General features: G+C 47.8%; 1 protein-coding gene across 1 annotated transcript in view; it reads right to left on the bottom strand.

Moving 5' to 3' along the window:
• Positions 1–2,675: 2,675 nt before the first annotated feature.
• CLRN2 (clarin 2) overlaps positions 2,676–18,911 on the bottom strand; it is a 32,743-nt gene continuing 16,507 nt past the window's right edge. The window contains exons 2-3 of the mRNA XM_075333587.1: positions 14,339–14,518; positions 2,676–3,688 (exon numbers count right to left, since the gene is read on the bottom strand). Of these exons, the coding sequence (XP_075189702.1) occupies positions 3,423–3,688; positions 14,339–14,518 (446 nt within the window). The 3' untranslated portion in view covers positions 2,676–3,422. The remainder of the gene's footprint in view (positions 3,689–14,338; positions 14,519–18,911) is intronic.

The raw sequence follows: 18,911 nt of genomic DNA, 5'->3' as shown, positions 1-18,911 counted from the left end.
TGCACCCCCCAGATCTCACACACTACACCCCCATATGTCACATACCCTGCTTCCCATACAGCCTGCACCCCCCTATATCACACACACACACTGCTCCCCATACAGCCTGCACCCCCCATATCACACACACACACACACACTGCTCCCCATACAGCCTGCACCCCCCATATCCCACACACTACACCCCCATATGTCGCATACCCTGCTCCCCATACAGCCTGCACCCCCATATCACACACACTACACCCCCATATCTCACACACCCTGCTTCCCATACAGCCTACACCCCCATATCTCTCACACCCTGCTTCCCATACAGCCTGCACCCCCCATATCACACACACACACACTGCTTCCCATACAGCCTGCACCCCCCAGATCTCACACACTACACCCCCATATGTCACATACCCTGCTTCCCATACAGCCTGCACCCCCCATATCACACACACTACACCCCCATATCTCACACACCCTGCTCACATATCTCACCCTGCCTGTACCCCAACTTACCCCTCTCAAACACTCTGCACCCCTTCACATGCTTCTGTCACAGTCTGCAGCCCTCATATGCCCCTCACCCTGCAGCCCCCCTCACCCTCATGTCCCCTCTTTTCTTATTACCAGTCATCATGTGTCCAAATCTCCTTCAGGATTCAGTATCTTGCTTTCTGCCCGGCCTCCTGTGTCTCCTCGCACACAGTCACATGGGCGTGACATCATCGCAGGTCCTGCAGGATGGAGATTCCGTCTGCTGTGCAGGTCAGGAGCACTCCTGCAGCTCAGACACGGCTGGTGGCCTCTCCAGGTCAGACACGGCTGGTGGCCTCTCCAGGTCAGGGGCCCCTCTACTGACACTGGGCCCCCGGACTCACAGTTCGGCCACTACACAGCGGCACTACACATAGACGCAGAGCGGCTGCCGGGCCCCTATGTGTACTAGTGCCGCTGTGTAGTGGCCGGCCTGTGAGTCAGGGGAGCCCAGTGTCAGTAGAGGGGCGGCTCACTTCTCGTTCCCCCGCTGATCCGGTCTCCTCGGCGCATCGTCCATTGCTGTCGCTCGCTCTGACCTCTCAGCAGGCGCGCAGTGATGACGTCACCGCGCTCGCTGCAGAGCTGTCAGAAGAACGCCAACAGTCACAGCGGGGAGAATGATAAGAGAGGCAGCCGCCGCTCACTCCCTCTGCCTCATCATTGCTCTCAATTGTATCGGCACCTGCGATGCCGATGCAATTGAAAGCTCGATCCTCGGCGGGGGGCGGTGACAGCGCGGCCACCGGGCCCCCCTGAGTAGCCGGGTGCTGGCGCCGGCCCTGATCCTTCCCATAGACAGGTAGGAGCCCTGTCTGCGAGCCAGATACGGCCATCAAAAGAGCCATATCTGGCTCGCGAGCCATAGGTTCCCGACCCCTGCTTTAGAGGGTACACACATATACATACTCAGCTTTACATTAGATTTTATTAGAGCCACAACGTAATCTCCATATACACCATATAGGTACTAATATTAGTTCTGGCAGCTATTTATTCCTTTGCACTTGCATTTTTTTGTAAATAAGTTGCAACAATTTATCCTCTTTTCATGCTCATGATATGTTGCGATATTTGTGTAATACTGCAGTATTTTCAATTATGCTTCACTGGCATTTTTCTATAGATTTTTTTTCTGTAAATCTTCATTAGAATATATATTCCTTGTTGGGAACTTTCCATTATTGGGCCACACTAATCTATTTAGTAACACCATTATGTGCCAGTACTTGGGAATCTTTGCAATAGAGGCTTTTTTGCCTTTCTGATTCACTACCCCTTGATTTAAATACTTTTAACTTGCTTACTATGAATTAAATAAAAGATATTTTTGTGGCACCCCTGGGCTTTAGGCACCACAGGGTATTACACCACTTTTAAGGAGTAACATCCATCCCGGGTTAGGAGAGGGTTAACTGTCAGTGCCTTCACAAAACCACACACACAAAGCAATATGGTGCTTCCCATAGGGGGGTGGACTAGGGCAGACAGGGTGGTTAGCCATCACGAAGCATGGGACTTCCCCAGTCACTAGGACAACCACTGGGGGCGGGTACCACTTGAGGTAAGAAGTAGACGAAACCATTTCACTAGAGCAGTCTTTTCCGGGCACGGCTTGAGATAACATCTGACACAGACAACGAGAGTTGAGCGTTCCTCTCTCTACTTGGGCCCGTAGCTTGGAGCTGAAGGCTCAGTCTGGGTTCCGTATAGCAACCAAGGGACACTTTGCTAGAAAGACTTTCACGGGCATCGGCGGTGACCGCCGACTATCTGGGATCGACTGGAGCCCATCGTGGCAGAGATCGGTATTCTGGGGTAGGGCATGAACTACCTGTGAGTAAAAGACCTGGAACCACAGCCCCTGCCTCTGCCTCTCCTTTACCAGCGCCCAGTGCTGCGACGTCAACGGGGACTACCACCACCCCTGTCCATCCTCCCCGGGGTAATCCCGCTCCACCTGTGGGGAGTGATACCATCCTGGCTGCGACCATTACCATCAGCCCCGGAGAGCAGCACCCACAGCGGCGGCCTCTCCCTGGCCGTGGACCACAGGTGGTGTCAAAATCATAAAAGACTTTCCTCACCATCACTACCATCCCCATCCTCCATCCTTCCTCCCTTACACCGCCTTTCTTTCCCTCCTGTACGTCTCGGGGTCACGAAACCGGACAGGCCAGCCCATGACGGCACAGAGGATCTGCACCCCGGGCCGGCGACGTGTCGGGTGAAAACCCCTCGACCCCGGGGTGTACAGGTACATTATTATACTTGGTCCCTTTCTCTCGCTCTCTCTCTCTCTCTGATTATAGTGTCTTTTTTTGGAAACCAATACAATTGTAGTCCAAATTATAGGTTTATCAAGGTCTAAACATACGTTGCGTATCAATCTCACCTTGATGGACAGAACAAATGAAGGAATAAATCAGATGGCTAAATAAGATAACTTATGTGTTCTTGTGGAAGACAGTCAATTATCCTCAAGAAAGTACAAAGATTTATATATCAGGGACTTGTCAGAAGTAATAGAGGAGGAATGGAAATAAGAAAGATGCTGAAATCAGATTGAGAGTCGGGATGTGGTGATAGTGAAAGAAACGCCATGTAGAGCGAGGTCCTACATCCAGCTTCTTTCTTCTGAGTTACGTTAGATACATCTTCTACCCAATCATATGTGAGATCCATTAGCTGTGAAGGATCAAGCCCCATCCACACATGTCCAAAGCAGGAGGTCCACAGCACATCCAGGTCATGGAGAACCACCTGATCCACACGGAAGGTTCACTTGATACAAGCAAGTTTTTATTATATCTTCCATTAAACTACTACACCAAAATATGGAATATCTGCTGCTCCTATATCCTCCTGTAAAAAAACCCAAACCCTTAGGCCTAGTACATGATGTCCTCCGCAGTTACATTTGCCTCCTCAGTCTTCGTCTTAAATTTAGGAAGGCGGATCGTACTCACTGCCATAAGCAGAATGTTAAAGGCGTGAGTCGCTCCACTTGCCACACACAACCAGAAAGAGTCTTCGTAATGTTCTTCTAGGATGACAATTCTGAAGACATTTTCTCGGAAATTTGCGATCCTCTCTGTTAGTTGGTGAAGATGGACAGCGGCAATAAAACTGGTAACGGCAAACACAACGAACAGACCTGCGATACACAAGAGAAATCCACATAATGATATCACAACTAATACTGGAGCAACAGTAGTACTAAAAATTTAGATTATAATCTTTAATATTTTCCTGGAAGACCAATTATAAAACCATCATGGCCACCTTTAGGTTATGTGCACACATTAAAGGGAGTATGTCAGCCGTTTTTTGCTACCTCATCTGAGAGCAGTATGATGTAGGCAAAGAGATCCTGAATCCAACGATGTATCACTTAGATTATTGGCTGCAGTGGAAGCAGAGGAAAGGGAGGCTGTATCGAGAATAGAAGTAGAGGAAGTTGAGGCTGGACCGGAAATAGAGGCAGTGGAAGGGGAGGCTGGCCGGGGAATACAGGCAGAGGAAAGTGTGGTTGGATGGGGAATGGAGGCAGAGAAAGGGTAGGCTGGGTGGGGAATAAAGGGTGAGGAAGGGGAGGTTGAGTGGGGAATGGAGGCAGAGGCAGGGGAGCCTGGACGTGGAACAGAGGCTCAGAAAGGGAGTCTAGATGAGGAATAGAGGCAGACAAGGTGGAGCCTGGATGAGGAAAAGAGGCCGAGGAGGGTGAGGCTGGACGGGGAATAGAGGCAGAGGAGGGTGAGCTGGACGGGGAATAGAGGCAGAGGAAGGTGAGGCTGGACGGGCAATAAAGGCAGAGAAAGGTGAGGCTTGATGGGGAATAGAGACAGAGGAAGGTGAGGCTCGGTGGGGAATGGAGGCAGAGGAAGGTGAGGCTGGATGTGGAATAGAGGCATAGGAAGGTGAGGCTGGATGGGAATAGTGCTTGGACTCTCCCAGAGCATTTAAAGGGGTATTCCCTTCTCCAAGATCCTATCCCAATATGTCATAGGTGTAATAATAAGAATATTAGCAAATATCTCCAATTAGAAATCTAGTCTAGTTTTCCTGTTAAGTTATGTCTCTTACCTCATGTGCAGGTGATGCACTAGATTAGGTATGCATGGTTACAACCACTAGCAGCAATTAACTAACTCCCTATATGCGTGGTTGTAATCTTGGATACCTAGGTTACTATAATGCCCTGCACATGAAGTAAGTGACATAGCTTTTCAGAAGAACTATACTACATTTCTAATTCTAGGTATTTGATATTAGTATTATTATTATTATTATCATTATTATTATTAATACTACACTTACTACATATTGGGATAGGATCTTGGAGATGGGAATACCAAGATTGCATTGGTAAAGGTATGGATAACATTCTCTGATCGATAATAGTAATAATAATAATAACAACAACAACAACAGATTTTGGGGTCAGTATTGTGCTGATAGATTCCCGTTAAAGGTAAAAACAACTTAATAGAACTTTTAAAGGGGGGTTTTAGGACTTTTCTGCCATGGACACAGGATATGCCATAAATATCACTGCCGTTACCTGACCTCAAAGATGGAGGTGTGCTTTCATTAACCTAGAACTAAGTTTGCCGCTCCTACACCTGTATAAAAATACTCTGGCCACAGTAATTAGGTTTGATGGTGCCTCACCTGGACCTCAGCCCTCGGTGCCCACCCTTCTCTGCTCAAGCTAAACACAACTATATTATGTCTATGTCCAACTGAAATATTTATGTTAACTTACAGTATCTTAAGACTTTTCCAAGTTTAGAATTTTTTTGTGCAAATACTGGTAGTTTGTAAAAATAAGAAAGCCAACCTTACTTACCCCAGTCCACTCCAGTGATACATCTCCGCCACTGCTACTGGTCTTTTTTGACATGGCAGCTGTGATGATGTCTAGGAAACAGCATGGGACATCCAATCACTGTGCTCAGCTGTACACGGTACATTAATATTGACCCCAGTGATTGGATGTAGTGTTTACATGATCAAGCCATGGTATCAATGCTAAGGCCATACGTAAAGGCATCGCTGAAGAAACATGGGTTCTATAAGGTTGGTGTCCATTTCCTTTTTTTTATTTGTACACAGAGATATCATACAGTTATGGTCAAGAGTGTTGACACCCATGAAATTGCTCCAGAAAATGAAATTTTTCTCCTAGAAAATTATTGCAATTACACGAGTTGGAACAACACAAAAAAAACAGAGAAAAAAAGTCAAATTGGACATAATTTCACACAAAACGTCAAAAATGAGAAGGACGAAGTTGTTGGCACCCTCAAGTTAATATTTGGTTGCATACCCTTTATAATAACTGCAATGAATTCTATAATCATCAACAAACTTCTTACACCTCTCAATTGGAATTTTGGACTCTTCTTTTACAAACTGCTCCAGGTCTCTTATATTTGAAGGCATCTTCTCCCATCAGCAATTTTAAGATCTCTCCCCAGGTGTTCACTGGATTTAGATCCGGACTCATTGCTGTCACTTCAGATCTCTCCAGCACTTTGTTTCCATCCATTTCTGGCGGCTGTTTGGAGTTATTGTCCTGCTGGAACATGACCTAGGATGCAAACTCAGCTTTCAGATACTGGGCAGTACACTCCCTGACAGAAGTTCTGTCGCTTATCCATGTTATGTAAATAAAAGCTTATAACCTGACTTTAAATTAATCCATTGGTTTCATAAATTACTCGTTTGAAACCTGAAACCCTCCCAAATTTGGTTTAGGTTATGAAAATAAAGTTGCTGCAAAGCTGAAATATTGATTATTTAATGAACATTAATTAAACATTGACAAATCCCCAGGGCCAGATGGCATCCATCCACGAATATTGAGGGAATTGAGCTCCGTAATCGACAGACCGCTGTATCTCATCTTTTTAGACTCGCTTGTAACAGGGTTGGTGCCTCAGGATTGGAGGATTGCTGATGTGGTACCGATATTTAAGAAAGGTAAGCGGGTAGATCCAGGCAACTACTGTCCAGTAAGCCTGACATCAGTAGTATGCAAAGTTTTTGAGGGCATTTTAAGGGATGATATGCAAAAATATATTGCAGAAAATAATATAACTGACAGACAGCATGGATTCATGAAAGATAAGACGTGTCTAACCAACCTGTTGGGGTTCTATGAGGGGGTAAGTGCAAACCTGGATATTGTTAATGCCGCTCATGTGATTTATTTGAACTTTGCAAAGGTATTTGATACTGTACCATATAATAGCATTATACTAAAGCTCCAGAAGCAAGGACTAGGGGAAACTATATGCAATTGGGCAAGAAATTGGCTAAAAGATAGGAAACAAAGAGTAGTCATAAATGGTACATTCTCTAAATGGGCTATAGTCAGCAGTGGGGACAGCAGGGATCTGTGCTAGGACCGATTCTTTTTAACCTCTTTATTAATGACCTTGTGGATGGGATTGATAGTAAAGTGTCAGTCTTTGCTGATGACACCAAACTATGTAGGATATTAAAAACTGACCTTGATAGTACAATATTACAAAAAGATCTGGATAAGATGTCAGAATGGGCAGATACTTGGCAAATGAGATTTAATGTTGATAAATGTAAAGTAATGCACCTAGGACGGAGTAATCCTATAACTACGTATACATTAAATGGAAGTAAACTCGGGACTACAGAACAGGAGAAGGACTTGGGTATTCTCATTACAAATAAGCTGAGCAGCAGCACTCAATGTCAAGCAGCAGCTGCAAAAGCAAACAAGATTCTAGGGTGTATAAAAAGAGAGATTAGATCCTGTGATCCCAACGTATTGTTACCCCTCTATAAATCACTTGTAAGGCCACATCTGGAATATGGGATCCAGTTTCGGGCTCCACATTTTAAAAAGGACATTCAGAAGTTAGAGTCAGTTCAAAGGCGGGCAACTAGACTACTACAAGGAATGGAGGCCTCACATATGATGACAGGTTGAAAAAGTTAGATATGTTTAGCTTAGAAAAAAGACGTCTCAGAGGAGATCTTATTTATATGTATAAATACATGTGTGGTCAATATAAAGGACTGGCACATGACTTATTTCTTCCAAAGACAGTACTAAGGACCAGGGGGCACTCACTGCGAGTGGCAGAAAAGCGATTCCGACAGCTAAATAGGAAAGGGTTCTTTACAGTTAGAGCAGTCAGACTGTGGAATGCCCGACCACAAGAGGTAGTAATGGCAGATACTATAACAGCTTTTAAAAAAGGGCTGGATGATTTCCTCAGTACACACAACATTGTTGGTTATAAATGACTTAGTGACCAAATGTAGAACTGGTGGAGGAAGGTTGAACTAGATGGACCTAGGTCTTTTTTTTCAACCTAAGTAACTATGTAACACAGAAAGGTTAGATTTTGGCAAGACAAAAGCTTTGTTGACCACAGAAAGTAATGTGAAATTCAAACAAATAATTAACTTCTAATACAAAGATATGCTGCATAACATTGGTGAATGAAGTTGTGGTGCTATTAGAGCCATATTTAATATTTTGTGTGACGTCCATGAGCTTGAAGGACTGCATCCATGCGGTTCAACAATGATTCATACAATTTATTGATGAAGTCATCAGGAATAGCAAAGAATGCAGTCTTACATGCCTCCCAGAGTTCATCTAGATTCTTTGGTTTTGTTTTCCAAGCTTCCTCTTTCATCCTACCCCAAACATGCTCAATGATATTCATGTCTGGTGATTGGGCTGGCCAGTCCTTGAGCACCTTGATCTTCTTTGCCAGGAGGAGCTTTGTTGTAGAGATGGATGTATGAGATGGAGCACCATCCTGCTGCAGAATTTGACCCCTTTTATGATTGGGAATGTAAGAGGTAGCTAATACTTCTTTATATTTTAGGCTATTGATATTGCCTTCCACCTTGGAAATGTTTCGCACACCCCCATACTGAAAGTAACCCCAGACCATGATCTTTCCACCACCAAACTTAACTGTTTTCTGGATCCATACGGGCTCCAGTAGGTCTCCTGCAGTATTTGCAGCAGCTTTGGTGTAATTCAACTGAATATTCATCAGAGAAATACACCTTCTGCCATTTTTCCAGCATCCATCTGTTTAGCAGACTGTGGGACTTGGCAAATGCCACACGGTTTCTTAATTGCCTTTTGTTTAGTGCTGGCTTCTGGGCACTGATTCAACCATGGAGGCTATTTTGAGACAAAATCCTACAAACTGTTCTAGTTTACACAGGGACTTGAGGTGACCAGGCCTTTTGGAGCTCTGCTGCAGTGGAAGAGGGGCTGGCTTTGCATTTTCTAACCAACAAACCTTCCTCCTGAGCAGTTGTCTTGCGGGGTCTGCTGGACCTGGGCTTGTCAAAAACATCTCCAATCTCTTCAAATCTTTTTTTAATTCTTTGTACTTGATGCTGAGACACATTAAAGGTGCCAGCCACTTCTGCAGTGGATCTGGTCTTCAGCCTCTTGATAATCAAGGCTTTGGTCACAGGGTGGATTTTCAGCATGTTGTCAGAGGTCAAGTTGTAGTTCAAGTGAAGGTCTGGGATGCTGGGTTTCTTTTTATACACACCCACTAATTAACCGATCATTTAGTGAGCGCAGGTGAGGATGTAAACTAGGATTGGGTGCATTATATGACAAGGCGACAAAACTTTTGTCTTGCCAAAATCTGACCTTTCTGTGTTCATTAAATAATCAATATTTCAGCTTTGCAGCAACTTAATTTTCATAACCTAAACCATATTTGGGAGGGTTTCAAGTTTCAAAATAGTAATTTATGAAACCAGTGGATGACTTTAAAGTCAGGTTATAAGCTTTTATTTACATAACATGGATAAGCGACAGAACTTCTGTCAGGGACTGTACATTGTGACCCAAAATCCTTTGGTAATCTTCAGATTTCTTGATGCCTTGTACACAGTAAAGGCCCCCAGTACCAGAGGCAGCAAAACAACCACAAAACATCTTTGAGCCTCCACCATATGTGACTGTAGGTACTGTGATCTTTTCTTTGTAGGTCTCCTTCTGTATTCGTTAAAGGGAACCTGTCAGCAGAAATTTCGTAATAAACCTAAAAGATTCCCCTTCTGCAGCTCCTGGGCTGCATTCTAGCAAGATTCCTGTTGCTATTCTGCCCCCTTTGAGAACTAAATAAATAGTTTATAAAGTCTTACTTTTTGTGTGCAAATATTTTCTGTACACGGGGGCGGGCTTTCTGGCGTCCGTTATTCTCCCTCCTGCCGCTTTACTCTGTCCCCCATTGCTCATTTCCATACTGAGGACGCCGCCCTGTGCTCCCGAGGTCTCGCGCATGCGCCGTGCCACTCTCGCAATACCGTGCACTGTGCACAGTGTGACCGCTGGTGACGTGATTGCGCAGGCCTGAGATTATGGACGGCACTGTGATTGTCATCAGCAAGTACCCGCCCATAATCTCGTGCCCGCGCTTTCCCCTCCGCCGCCACCATTCTGCGCAAGTGCTGGCCAGATGAACCCTGTTGATCGGTGGTGTGCTCCGCTCCTCCCATCTATTTCCTGCTCCAGGGAAAGATGGGTAAGAGGTGACGTGGGTTCATCTGGCAGCGCTTGCGCAGAACGGTGGAGGCAGAGGGGAAAGCGCGGGCACGAGATTATGGGCGGGTACTTGCTGATGACAATCACAGCGCCGCCCATAATCTCACGCCTGCGCAATCACGTCACCAGCGGTCACACTGTGCACAGTGCACGGTACCGCGAGAGTGGCACGGCGCATGCGCGAGACCTCGGGATCACGGGGCGGCGTCCTCAGTATGGAAATGAGCAATGGAGGACGGCATAAAGCAGCAGGAGGGAGAATAACGGATGCCAGAAAGCCCGCCCCCGTGTACAGAAAAAAATATTTGCATACAAAAAGTAAGACTTTATAAACTATTTATTTAGTTCTCAAATGGGGCAGAATAGCAACAGGAACCTTTCTAGAATGCAGCACAGGAGCTGCAGAGGAGGAATCTTTTAGGTTTATTACGAAATTTCTGCTGACAGGTTCCCTTTAAACAGCAGAATGATATGCTTTACCAAAAAGCTCTATCTTGGTCTCATGTGTCCACAAGACACTTTCCAGAAATATTTTAATTTCTCTCGTACATTTTAGCAAACTGCAGTCTAGCTTTTTTATGTGTCAGCAGTGGGGTCCTCCTGGGTCTTCTGCAGTAGCATTTCATTACATTCAAATGTGGATGGATAGTTTGCATTGACACTGACAGCTTGAATTTCTTTCTTTGGAACTTGATTGGGGCTGCTTATCTACCATCCGGACTATCCTGCATTGCAACTTTTCATCAATTTTTCTCTGCCGTCCATGCCATGAGTTGTCCACGGTGGGCAACAATAGTGAGGAGATTTACAAAGGAACACCAAGATCTCTGAAAATGGACTTGTAACCATGAGACTGTTGATGTTTTTCAACAATTTTGATTCTCAAGTCTTCAGACAGTTCTCTTCTTTCTGTTCTCCATGCTTAGTGTGGCACACAATGCAAAGACTGAGTCAACATTTATCTGGTTTCAGGTGTGATTTTCATATTGCCTACACGTGTTACTTGCCACAGGTGAGATTGAACGAGCATCACATGCTTGTGAGACAGTTGTTTACTCATAATTTTGGAAAGGTGCCAACAATTTTGTCTTTGCATTTTTGGAGTTTTATGTGAAATAATGTCCAATTTGAATATGACAAAATATGTGTAATTGCAATAATTTTCTGGGAGAAATATTTAATTTTTTGGATTAATTTCAAGGGTGCAAACACTTCCGGGCAAGACTGTATGTACTAAAAAAAAATAAACATGGAATACTCCTTTAAATTAGATAAAACTAACAGTGTGATAGACTCTTGTGGCCAGGGAAGACCACACAAGGACCCCATTATGGCAATTGGTCCACGTGGTCCACACCAATGTAAATAATAACACCTCTCCAGTGCATAGGTAATCATTTATTTACTGCAGATCAACCCTAGTTTAAAGGGACTTCTGATATGAATACATTTAAGAAACTTAAGAATTTTTTTGGTGACTACTTTTTGGCTATTATAAACTTTTTTTTTTTTAATGAGGACCTGTTCCTGCTCTTTTTCTTGCAAACAGTAACTCAAAAAGAAATGGTACCAGTAGGGTCTAATATCCAAGCAATTAGGAATAGAAGGTAATGTAGGTGGGTAAACGTCTATGAGCAAAAACACACAAAAGGGCCCACTGATATAGTGCAACCCTTAAAGGACTACAATGACCCTGCGTTAACCCTATATTTATGCCCTACCTGACAGCGGATGGTATGATGTCCTACTGTGTATTGGCACCCCCGCTCAGCGTCGTCTATCCCTTTTTAGACCCTATCCGGTACCTGTGAGCACAATATCACATGTATGCTGGTTATTATCACACTATTTATTGATGTTATTTGGCGATTTGAAAACCAAAGAGCATGTATTGTTCTCAGCTTTAGTGTATATTTATACTTTGGCTTTGTTTTGGTACATGTAATACAGTGATATTATGCTCACAGGGTCCACATAGGGATAGACGACGCTGAGAAGGTGCATGGAAGCATCAGCCTGGAAACAAGCATTAATAATTACAGACAGCGAAGGTAAGTTCCCAACAGGAGGCAGACTGACGAAAACTGCGCTCTAAGTTTACCCGAAATGACACATATCTATCAATAATGTTCTTAAAGGAGATGTTCATGGAGTCTTGCTCAGTCTCATTCACAGTTGATTTTCCCTTCTAAGGCTGTGCTCACACAAGCGTATGTTTGTTCTCTTATGAAAGAGAATCGTTGTAGAGCTGACATCATGTCTCCTGCCTTGTGCTCCCAGGGCCTGTGCACACAGCAGAAGTCTCCCAGAAACGCTTGCACACGCTTGTGTAGCGACCTGAACCCATCAGGGTGCTACCTGGTTCTGCATTCCCACCAGGATGCAGGACCTACCCCCTTAGGGACCCAGAACCCCAGTGCCGATACCACCAAGAACCCAGGTAATCTCAGTTTTCCTCAACATTCCCCCATATAATGGTGCTTAGCTAGGGTGGGACCAATGGATGGCCGCCTAGAGGTGGAGCCACTCCAGTCCACTAGTTGACCAGGTGGGAGGGGCAGACTGTGGAGAGTCAGAACACAGGAAGACAGTAGTCGGAACGTGTGTAATGGTTGAACAAAGTTGACAGTGGAAGTGTAAAGAGGTGACTGAGCAACGTCCTGACTCGCATTAACGATGACCTGGTACCCAGGAGAGGTACCAGGGTCTTGCTAACCCTAAAGAATCCGAAGACTCAGTAGCAAAGAGAGAGCCGGGGACTGGACCAGAGACTCCATCCCTACAGAGTTCACACATACCGTCAGGTGAACAGAAGTGGACAAACTACAGACCAGGGACCCCCAGTGTTCTTTACCACGGGGACCCACTTACCATGGGAAGAAGGTACCAGAGAACCAGACTGGCACTGGGATGAAGGGGACCTGGAGGTGAAAGCAGCAGGCCTCGGGCAACCAGTTAACAGCCTAAAAATGAGTAAACCAGTTGCACTGTATACCTGTCTGGACTCCTTCTTCCGACGCTCACCGCACCTTACACCCATTGGGACAATACCCTACTTGCAGAAGGACTACCATACTAGCTGCTCACACCATCAGCCCCAGTAGAGACATTACAGCAGCGGCGGCTCCCTACACTTAGCCGCAAGACTGCAAGTGGCATCACAAATATACCCTGTAAATATCCCCATTACAAAAAGGGCCCAGGGCACGGAACCGGGTAACGGCCACCATCATGACATCCCCAAGAGAGACACTACCCGGAACCGAGTACCCCATATCACTGGGTGCTACAATCCTCTCTCTTAAAGGGCCAGGGCACTAATTCCCGGAAGTGCCTCTCAGCCGTAGACTGAGCGGTACTAAGTACTTAAGGCATTCTCCCACTAGGAGAGATGCCAGAGCAACGTGATCAGTTAGTAGTTATGTCCGTCTTATTAGCTAGTTGTCAGGTCCCATTTGACCACTGTACGTTACCTGTTCCCATATCCACTTACCTGTACCTGTCATCTGGTCCCTGCTGTACCTTCCTGGACAGTTTTACAGTTGTCCAGTCTGACTTGGACTGCAACATCGGACTGCACTCGCTGCAGTGCAAAACTATGAAGCAGTGTCGATCTGCAATTGATAGCTCATGCCGGCAGGAGAAAAGAATCACAGCATGCTGCATTTGGTAGCCATTTTCAGTTCACGCACCCCCATACAAGTCTATGGGAGCGTGTGAAACATCACACTGCACTCACATGTCATCTGCAGTGCAATGTACCCAGAGACAAGCAGTTGAGGAGATGGGGAGAAAGTGCTCCCTCCCTCTTCTCCGCAGCTGTGATACGATCTCATCCTCCTGACAAGCGCCCTTCAGAATTGTTTTTGTCAGTGATAATTGGGAGTCTCAGCCGCCCCTATAAGGGGGCAATATATGAAAACCTAAAATGATGGATATACTTTATGAGTTCCCCATTATTGTGTGGGACTTTAGCAGCCAACATACAAAAATCTTTTTTTTCTTTACCCCACTGTGATATATTCTACCAATTCCACATCCCTTTCTTTGCTAACAATGCCGCTCCTCTATATGGGGGAGTCCTACACAAGATCTCAATACTCAAACCCAACAGATATGGGACCATCCAGCCCTGAACCCCCATATCAGCTGCAGGACCTGACCTAGCTATCTGGTAGGTGCATCCTTACACCTGAGATATGTAATGTGTACTTGTGAATTTACCTGCAATGAAATTCCAGAGACATATACCCGCCGGACCCTTAATGGAGCGATAAGGGACTTTAAGTACATTATATATACAGAATCCAGCACTGATCAGAGCAAAAGAAATGGCTGCAAAGAGGAAGAGGATGATGATCACATGGAGGGTCGTGTTCAGTGTTTTCACCATGTCTGGAAATACTGGAAGCAGAAAAAACAATATTATTAATACAAGACAATATGGTAACGATTCCGGCATAGAAACCACAATAAAAGGCAATGACATTTTCGGGTGAAAACCAAACATATAACAACATTGTGATGCACTTGGACAGTTGTGATACGATAACCTACTAAGGTCTTTATCGTCTATTGTGTAACACAATGGAGATGAAGTGGAGAGTGATTAGGATTGCCAGATGTGACGATGGATTTATAAGTAGTGAAAAAGGGTGGAGGCCAAAATAATCGTACACTTTTCATGTTCTCAATGTCCCGCTGAGAGTGGTCATGGTGAGTGGGGACTCAAGATTCGCTACGAGGCACCATTGTTACTTGGGTCTAGAAAGTTGCCCAAACACCTTAGGCGGGCTTTGCACACTACGACATCGCAGGTGCGATGTCGGTGGGGTCAAATTGAAAATGACGCACTTCCAGCATCGCATGCGACATCGTAGTGTGTAAAGGCTCGATGATACGATTAACGAGCGCAAAAGCGTCGTAATCGTATTATCGGTGCAGCGTCGGCGTAATGATGATAATCCATGACGCGACAGTCCGATGTTGTTCCTCGCTCCTGCGGCAGCACACATCGCTGTGTGTGAAGCCGCAGGAGTGAGGAACATCTCCTACCGGCGTCACTGTGGCTTCCGTAGGATATGTGGAAGGAAGGAGATGGGCGGGATGTTTACATCCCACTCATCTCCGCCCCTCCGCTCCGATTGGCCGCCTGGCGTGTGACGTCGCTATGACGTCGCTATGACGCTACACGACCGCCCCCTTAACAAGGAGGCGGGTCGCCGGCCAGAGCGACGGTCGCAGGACAGGTGAGTCCATGTGAAGCTGCCGTAGCGATAATGTTTGCTACGGCAGCTATTGTAGTGATGAGCCAGGGGAGCCTCCGGCCTTGTAGTCGTGGCGGTAGTTTTCAGGCTTGTCCCTGGCTTCACCACTACTTCAATGTCGGGAGCTGACTTGGTGGGGCAGAGTGTGATGGTGCATTCGCCGGACGGTGTACAAACGATCTTCAGGCAAAGGGTGGTGGTAATAAAAGACATCCTTTATTGTACATATTCATCCGGCAACAGAATCAAGCACCTTCGGTGGAGCTGGGGGCAGCCTGCCCTAACGCACCCTCTGGTGGGGATATGCCCGGGGTACTCCACTTCGCCGGGCTCCCACTCTTCGGTTTCACGCACACCGGACCCACACCAGTTGCTTCACACCCTGAGGTTACGTTCCACTCCTTGCTCTCCGGCGCCCCCTGCTGGTCCCGCTCACACACTCTGCCCCTCGATGTTCTCACTCTCCCGTCCCGGATCCAACTCCCCACACACACACACATTCCCCTGTGATTCAGCCGGCTCCTCCTTCCCGGTGGCGACAGCCGTCCCACCCGGCCACTAGGGGTGCCCTACCACCATACACAATAATAAAAGTCAAACATTTTTATTAACAGCATTTCCGGGCTAACTACACTTTTCTTGGTAGGGGGTTTGTTCACCCACTACACTCCTCCCCTCTTAAAACCCGAGCCTCCCGGCAAGGCTCTATCCATAAACACATACACTTTAAAAACGGACATAACATGGTGATAACCTTCAGCCCAGTCCACAACAGGCGGCCCGTACGGGGAAAAGGGCACCAGTTCAGCGCCCGGTCTTCGGCAGCGCCCGGAGGCTTAGCAGCGCTCCCGGTCTTTGATGGTGCCCGGAGGCTTAGCAGCGCTCCCGGTCTTTGCTGGTGCCCGGAGGCTTAGCAGCGCTCCCGGTCTTTGCTGGTGCCCGGAGGCTTAGCAGCGCTCCCGGTCTTTGCTGGTGAACAACAGGCATGTAAAACTTGTAACAAACTGCAAACTCTTCGCCCTGCGGGGGAGTCCCTGGCTCAGTCTAGCAGCGGACTCTCTCCGGGCTTAGCAACTGGAATACAAACTTCTGCCGGTCAATCAACAGTACCGGTCTTCATACAAGCCGTCTAGGACGATCTACTCTGGAGGCCAGGACCGTTTCCATTCGGCTGTTTGAGCCTGGATGTAATCGCCCAGGGTCTGCCCAGGTTGTCGGCGTACCCTCCGGAAAGACACAGGAGCGTAGGGGGCCTCTGATGGCGTGGCCTCTTCGGTCCCTGCCGGGGGTGATGGAGGCGCTACCCGGGGTGGTTGGGTCACGGGTTGCGGCACATCCAGGACAATTACCGGGCGATTGGTAACACTCTGATTGACCGCCACCACCGCCGGGGTGCTCTTTTCTGGGTCAGCGGCTGGACCGGACATTGCCTCCGGTGCTACCGCTAAGGTACGTCGGGGGTGGGATGCTTCGGTCGACACCGGTTTTGGCTGGTTGCGTCGCCGACTTTGGTGCTCTTCCCACTCTAACTCCTGTTGCCATTGGGCCGCTTCACGTGGGGTCGGCATCCTAGTTACACCGACCGCGAAAAGGCCGCGGCTTCCCGCCTCGGGTAAAAACTGCACTTTCTCACCCGGGTAAAGTGTGTGAAGACGCTGCGGTAGACCCTCCACATCCAGGTGTACCCGGTTATAAAAATAGTCATCTCTGGTACTCTCTTCCCGGATAAACCCATAACCTTCCTGCTGATTAAATTTCACCACTATACCGGTGGTGAATTGCAGCGCCAGCTCTTCGCCGCCGGGACCGGCCATCATTTCCCGGGCGATGGTCTCCGCGAGCAGCCGCTCTTGGACGGGGTCTGGTACCGGGGACGGAGCTCTTGGGTACGGTTTGGGAGACGGGTACACGGGGTCCCAAAAGAAGCCCCGGTGGTCTTGCTCCAGCTTCCCGGCAAGTTCTTCGACCGGCTCCCGCACGGGGACGGATGGTGCTGCGACCGCGGCGACGAGCGAAGGTGTCACCAAGGGGGCATAAGTGATCCCCAGGGGCCGATTCCCCAACGGTAGCTGGGAGGCATAAGTCGCCCGTACCTCAGTTGTAGTGCCTCCGGTTGCAGCGTCCCAGGTGGTCAGCCAGGTCACCTTCGCTGGACGTTCTGCGCCTCCTGGCACGGCAGGGATATCACGCAGGGACGCTTCTGCTGCGGTAGCGTGCTTGGGACGCTCCCGGCCTAGGCTAGTCAGGGCCATGGCGGTGGCGAGTTCCTGCTGTTGGCCGGAGGTCTCCATCTCTTTATCTTGCAGTGTCGCTAGTAATGGCGGCGGAGTCGATGCTGAGACTGAAGGAAGTGGAGGCGGGCCTAGGTTTCCCGCTCTTGGACATACTCCACCCCCAGCCTCACACATCATCTTGACTCCTCCGCGGCGGTCCTTCTTTTTCTTCAGAACACCGCCCACTTCGTATGTTTTTCTTCGTGCCCTGGGACCGGCACCTCCCCTCTTTGGGCAGAGTACTCTGCACTTCTTTTTCGGCACCGGCCAGCCCCAGGCTCTTCTTTTGGCGCCAATTTTTCGCGCCATTTTTGTTTCCTCACAGATGACGGCCATCTTGCCGCCATCTTGTGCCCGGTCCAACGCTGCAGGCATTGTAGCTTCTTCTTCCCACCATGGGATCGGAAATCTTCTATCACAGTTCGGATCCTGTGCCCTAGGCACCACTTGATCTCCGACTTCTTGGGTCCCTGGCAGGGAATTCGCATCGTGCCGACTACGCCACATGTAGTGATGAGCCAGGGGAGCCTCCGGCCTTGTAGTCGTGGCGGTAGTTTTCAGGCTTGTCCCTGGCTTCACCACTACTTCAATGTCGGGAGCTGACTTGGTGGGGCAGAGTGTGATGGTGCATTCGCCGGACGGTGTACAAACGATCTTCAGGCAAAGGGTGGTGGTAATAAAAGACATCCTTTATTGTACATATTCATCCGGCAACAGAATCAAGCACCTTCGGTGGAGCTGGGGGCAGCCTGCCCTAACGCACCCTCTGGTGGGGATATGCCCGGGGTACTCCACTTCGCCGGGCTCCCACTCTTCGGTTTCACGCACACCGGACCCACACCAGTTGCTTCACACCCTGAGGTTACGTTCCACTCCTTGCTCTCCGGTGCCCCCTGCTGGTCCCGCTCACACACTCTGCCCCTCGATGTTCTCACTCTCCCGTCCCGGATCCAACTCCCCACACACACACACATTCCCCTGTGATTCAGCCGGCTCCTCCTTCCCGGTGGCGACAGCCGTCCCACCCGGCCACTAGGGGTGCCCTACCACCATACACAATAATAAAAGTCAAACATTTTTATTAACAGCATTTCCGGGCTAACTACACTTTTCTTGGTAGGGGATTTGTTCACCCACTACACTATCACAAGGAAATCGCTGCTGCGACGGGGGCGGGTACTATCGCGCTCGGCATCGCAGCATCGGCCTGCGATGTCGCAGCGTGCAAAGTACCCCTTAGATGGGTGTCAGCTGAAC

This window comes from Anomaloglossus baeobatrachus, chromosome 1 (assembly GCF_048569485.1).
Source record: "Anomaloglossus baeobatrachus isolate aAnoBae1 chromosome 1, aAnoBae1.hap1, whole genome shotgun sequence".
NCBI classification, from domain to species: Eukaryota; Metazoa; Chordata; class Amphibia; order Anura; family Aromobatidae; genus Anomaloglossus; species Anomaloglossus baeobatrachus.
The sequence above is the reverse complement of the archived record's forward strand: the minus strand, read 5'-3'. Positions and strand labels throughout refer to the sequence as shown.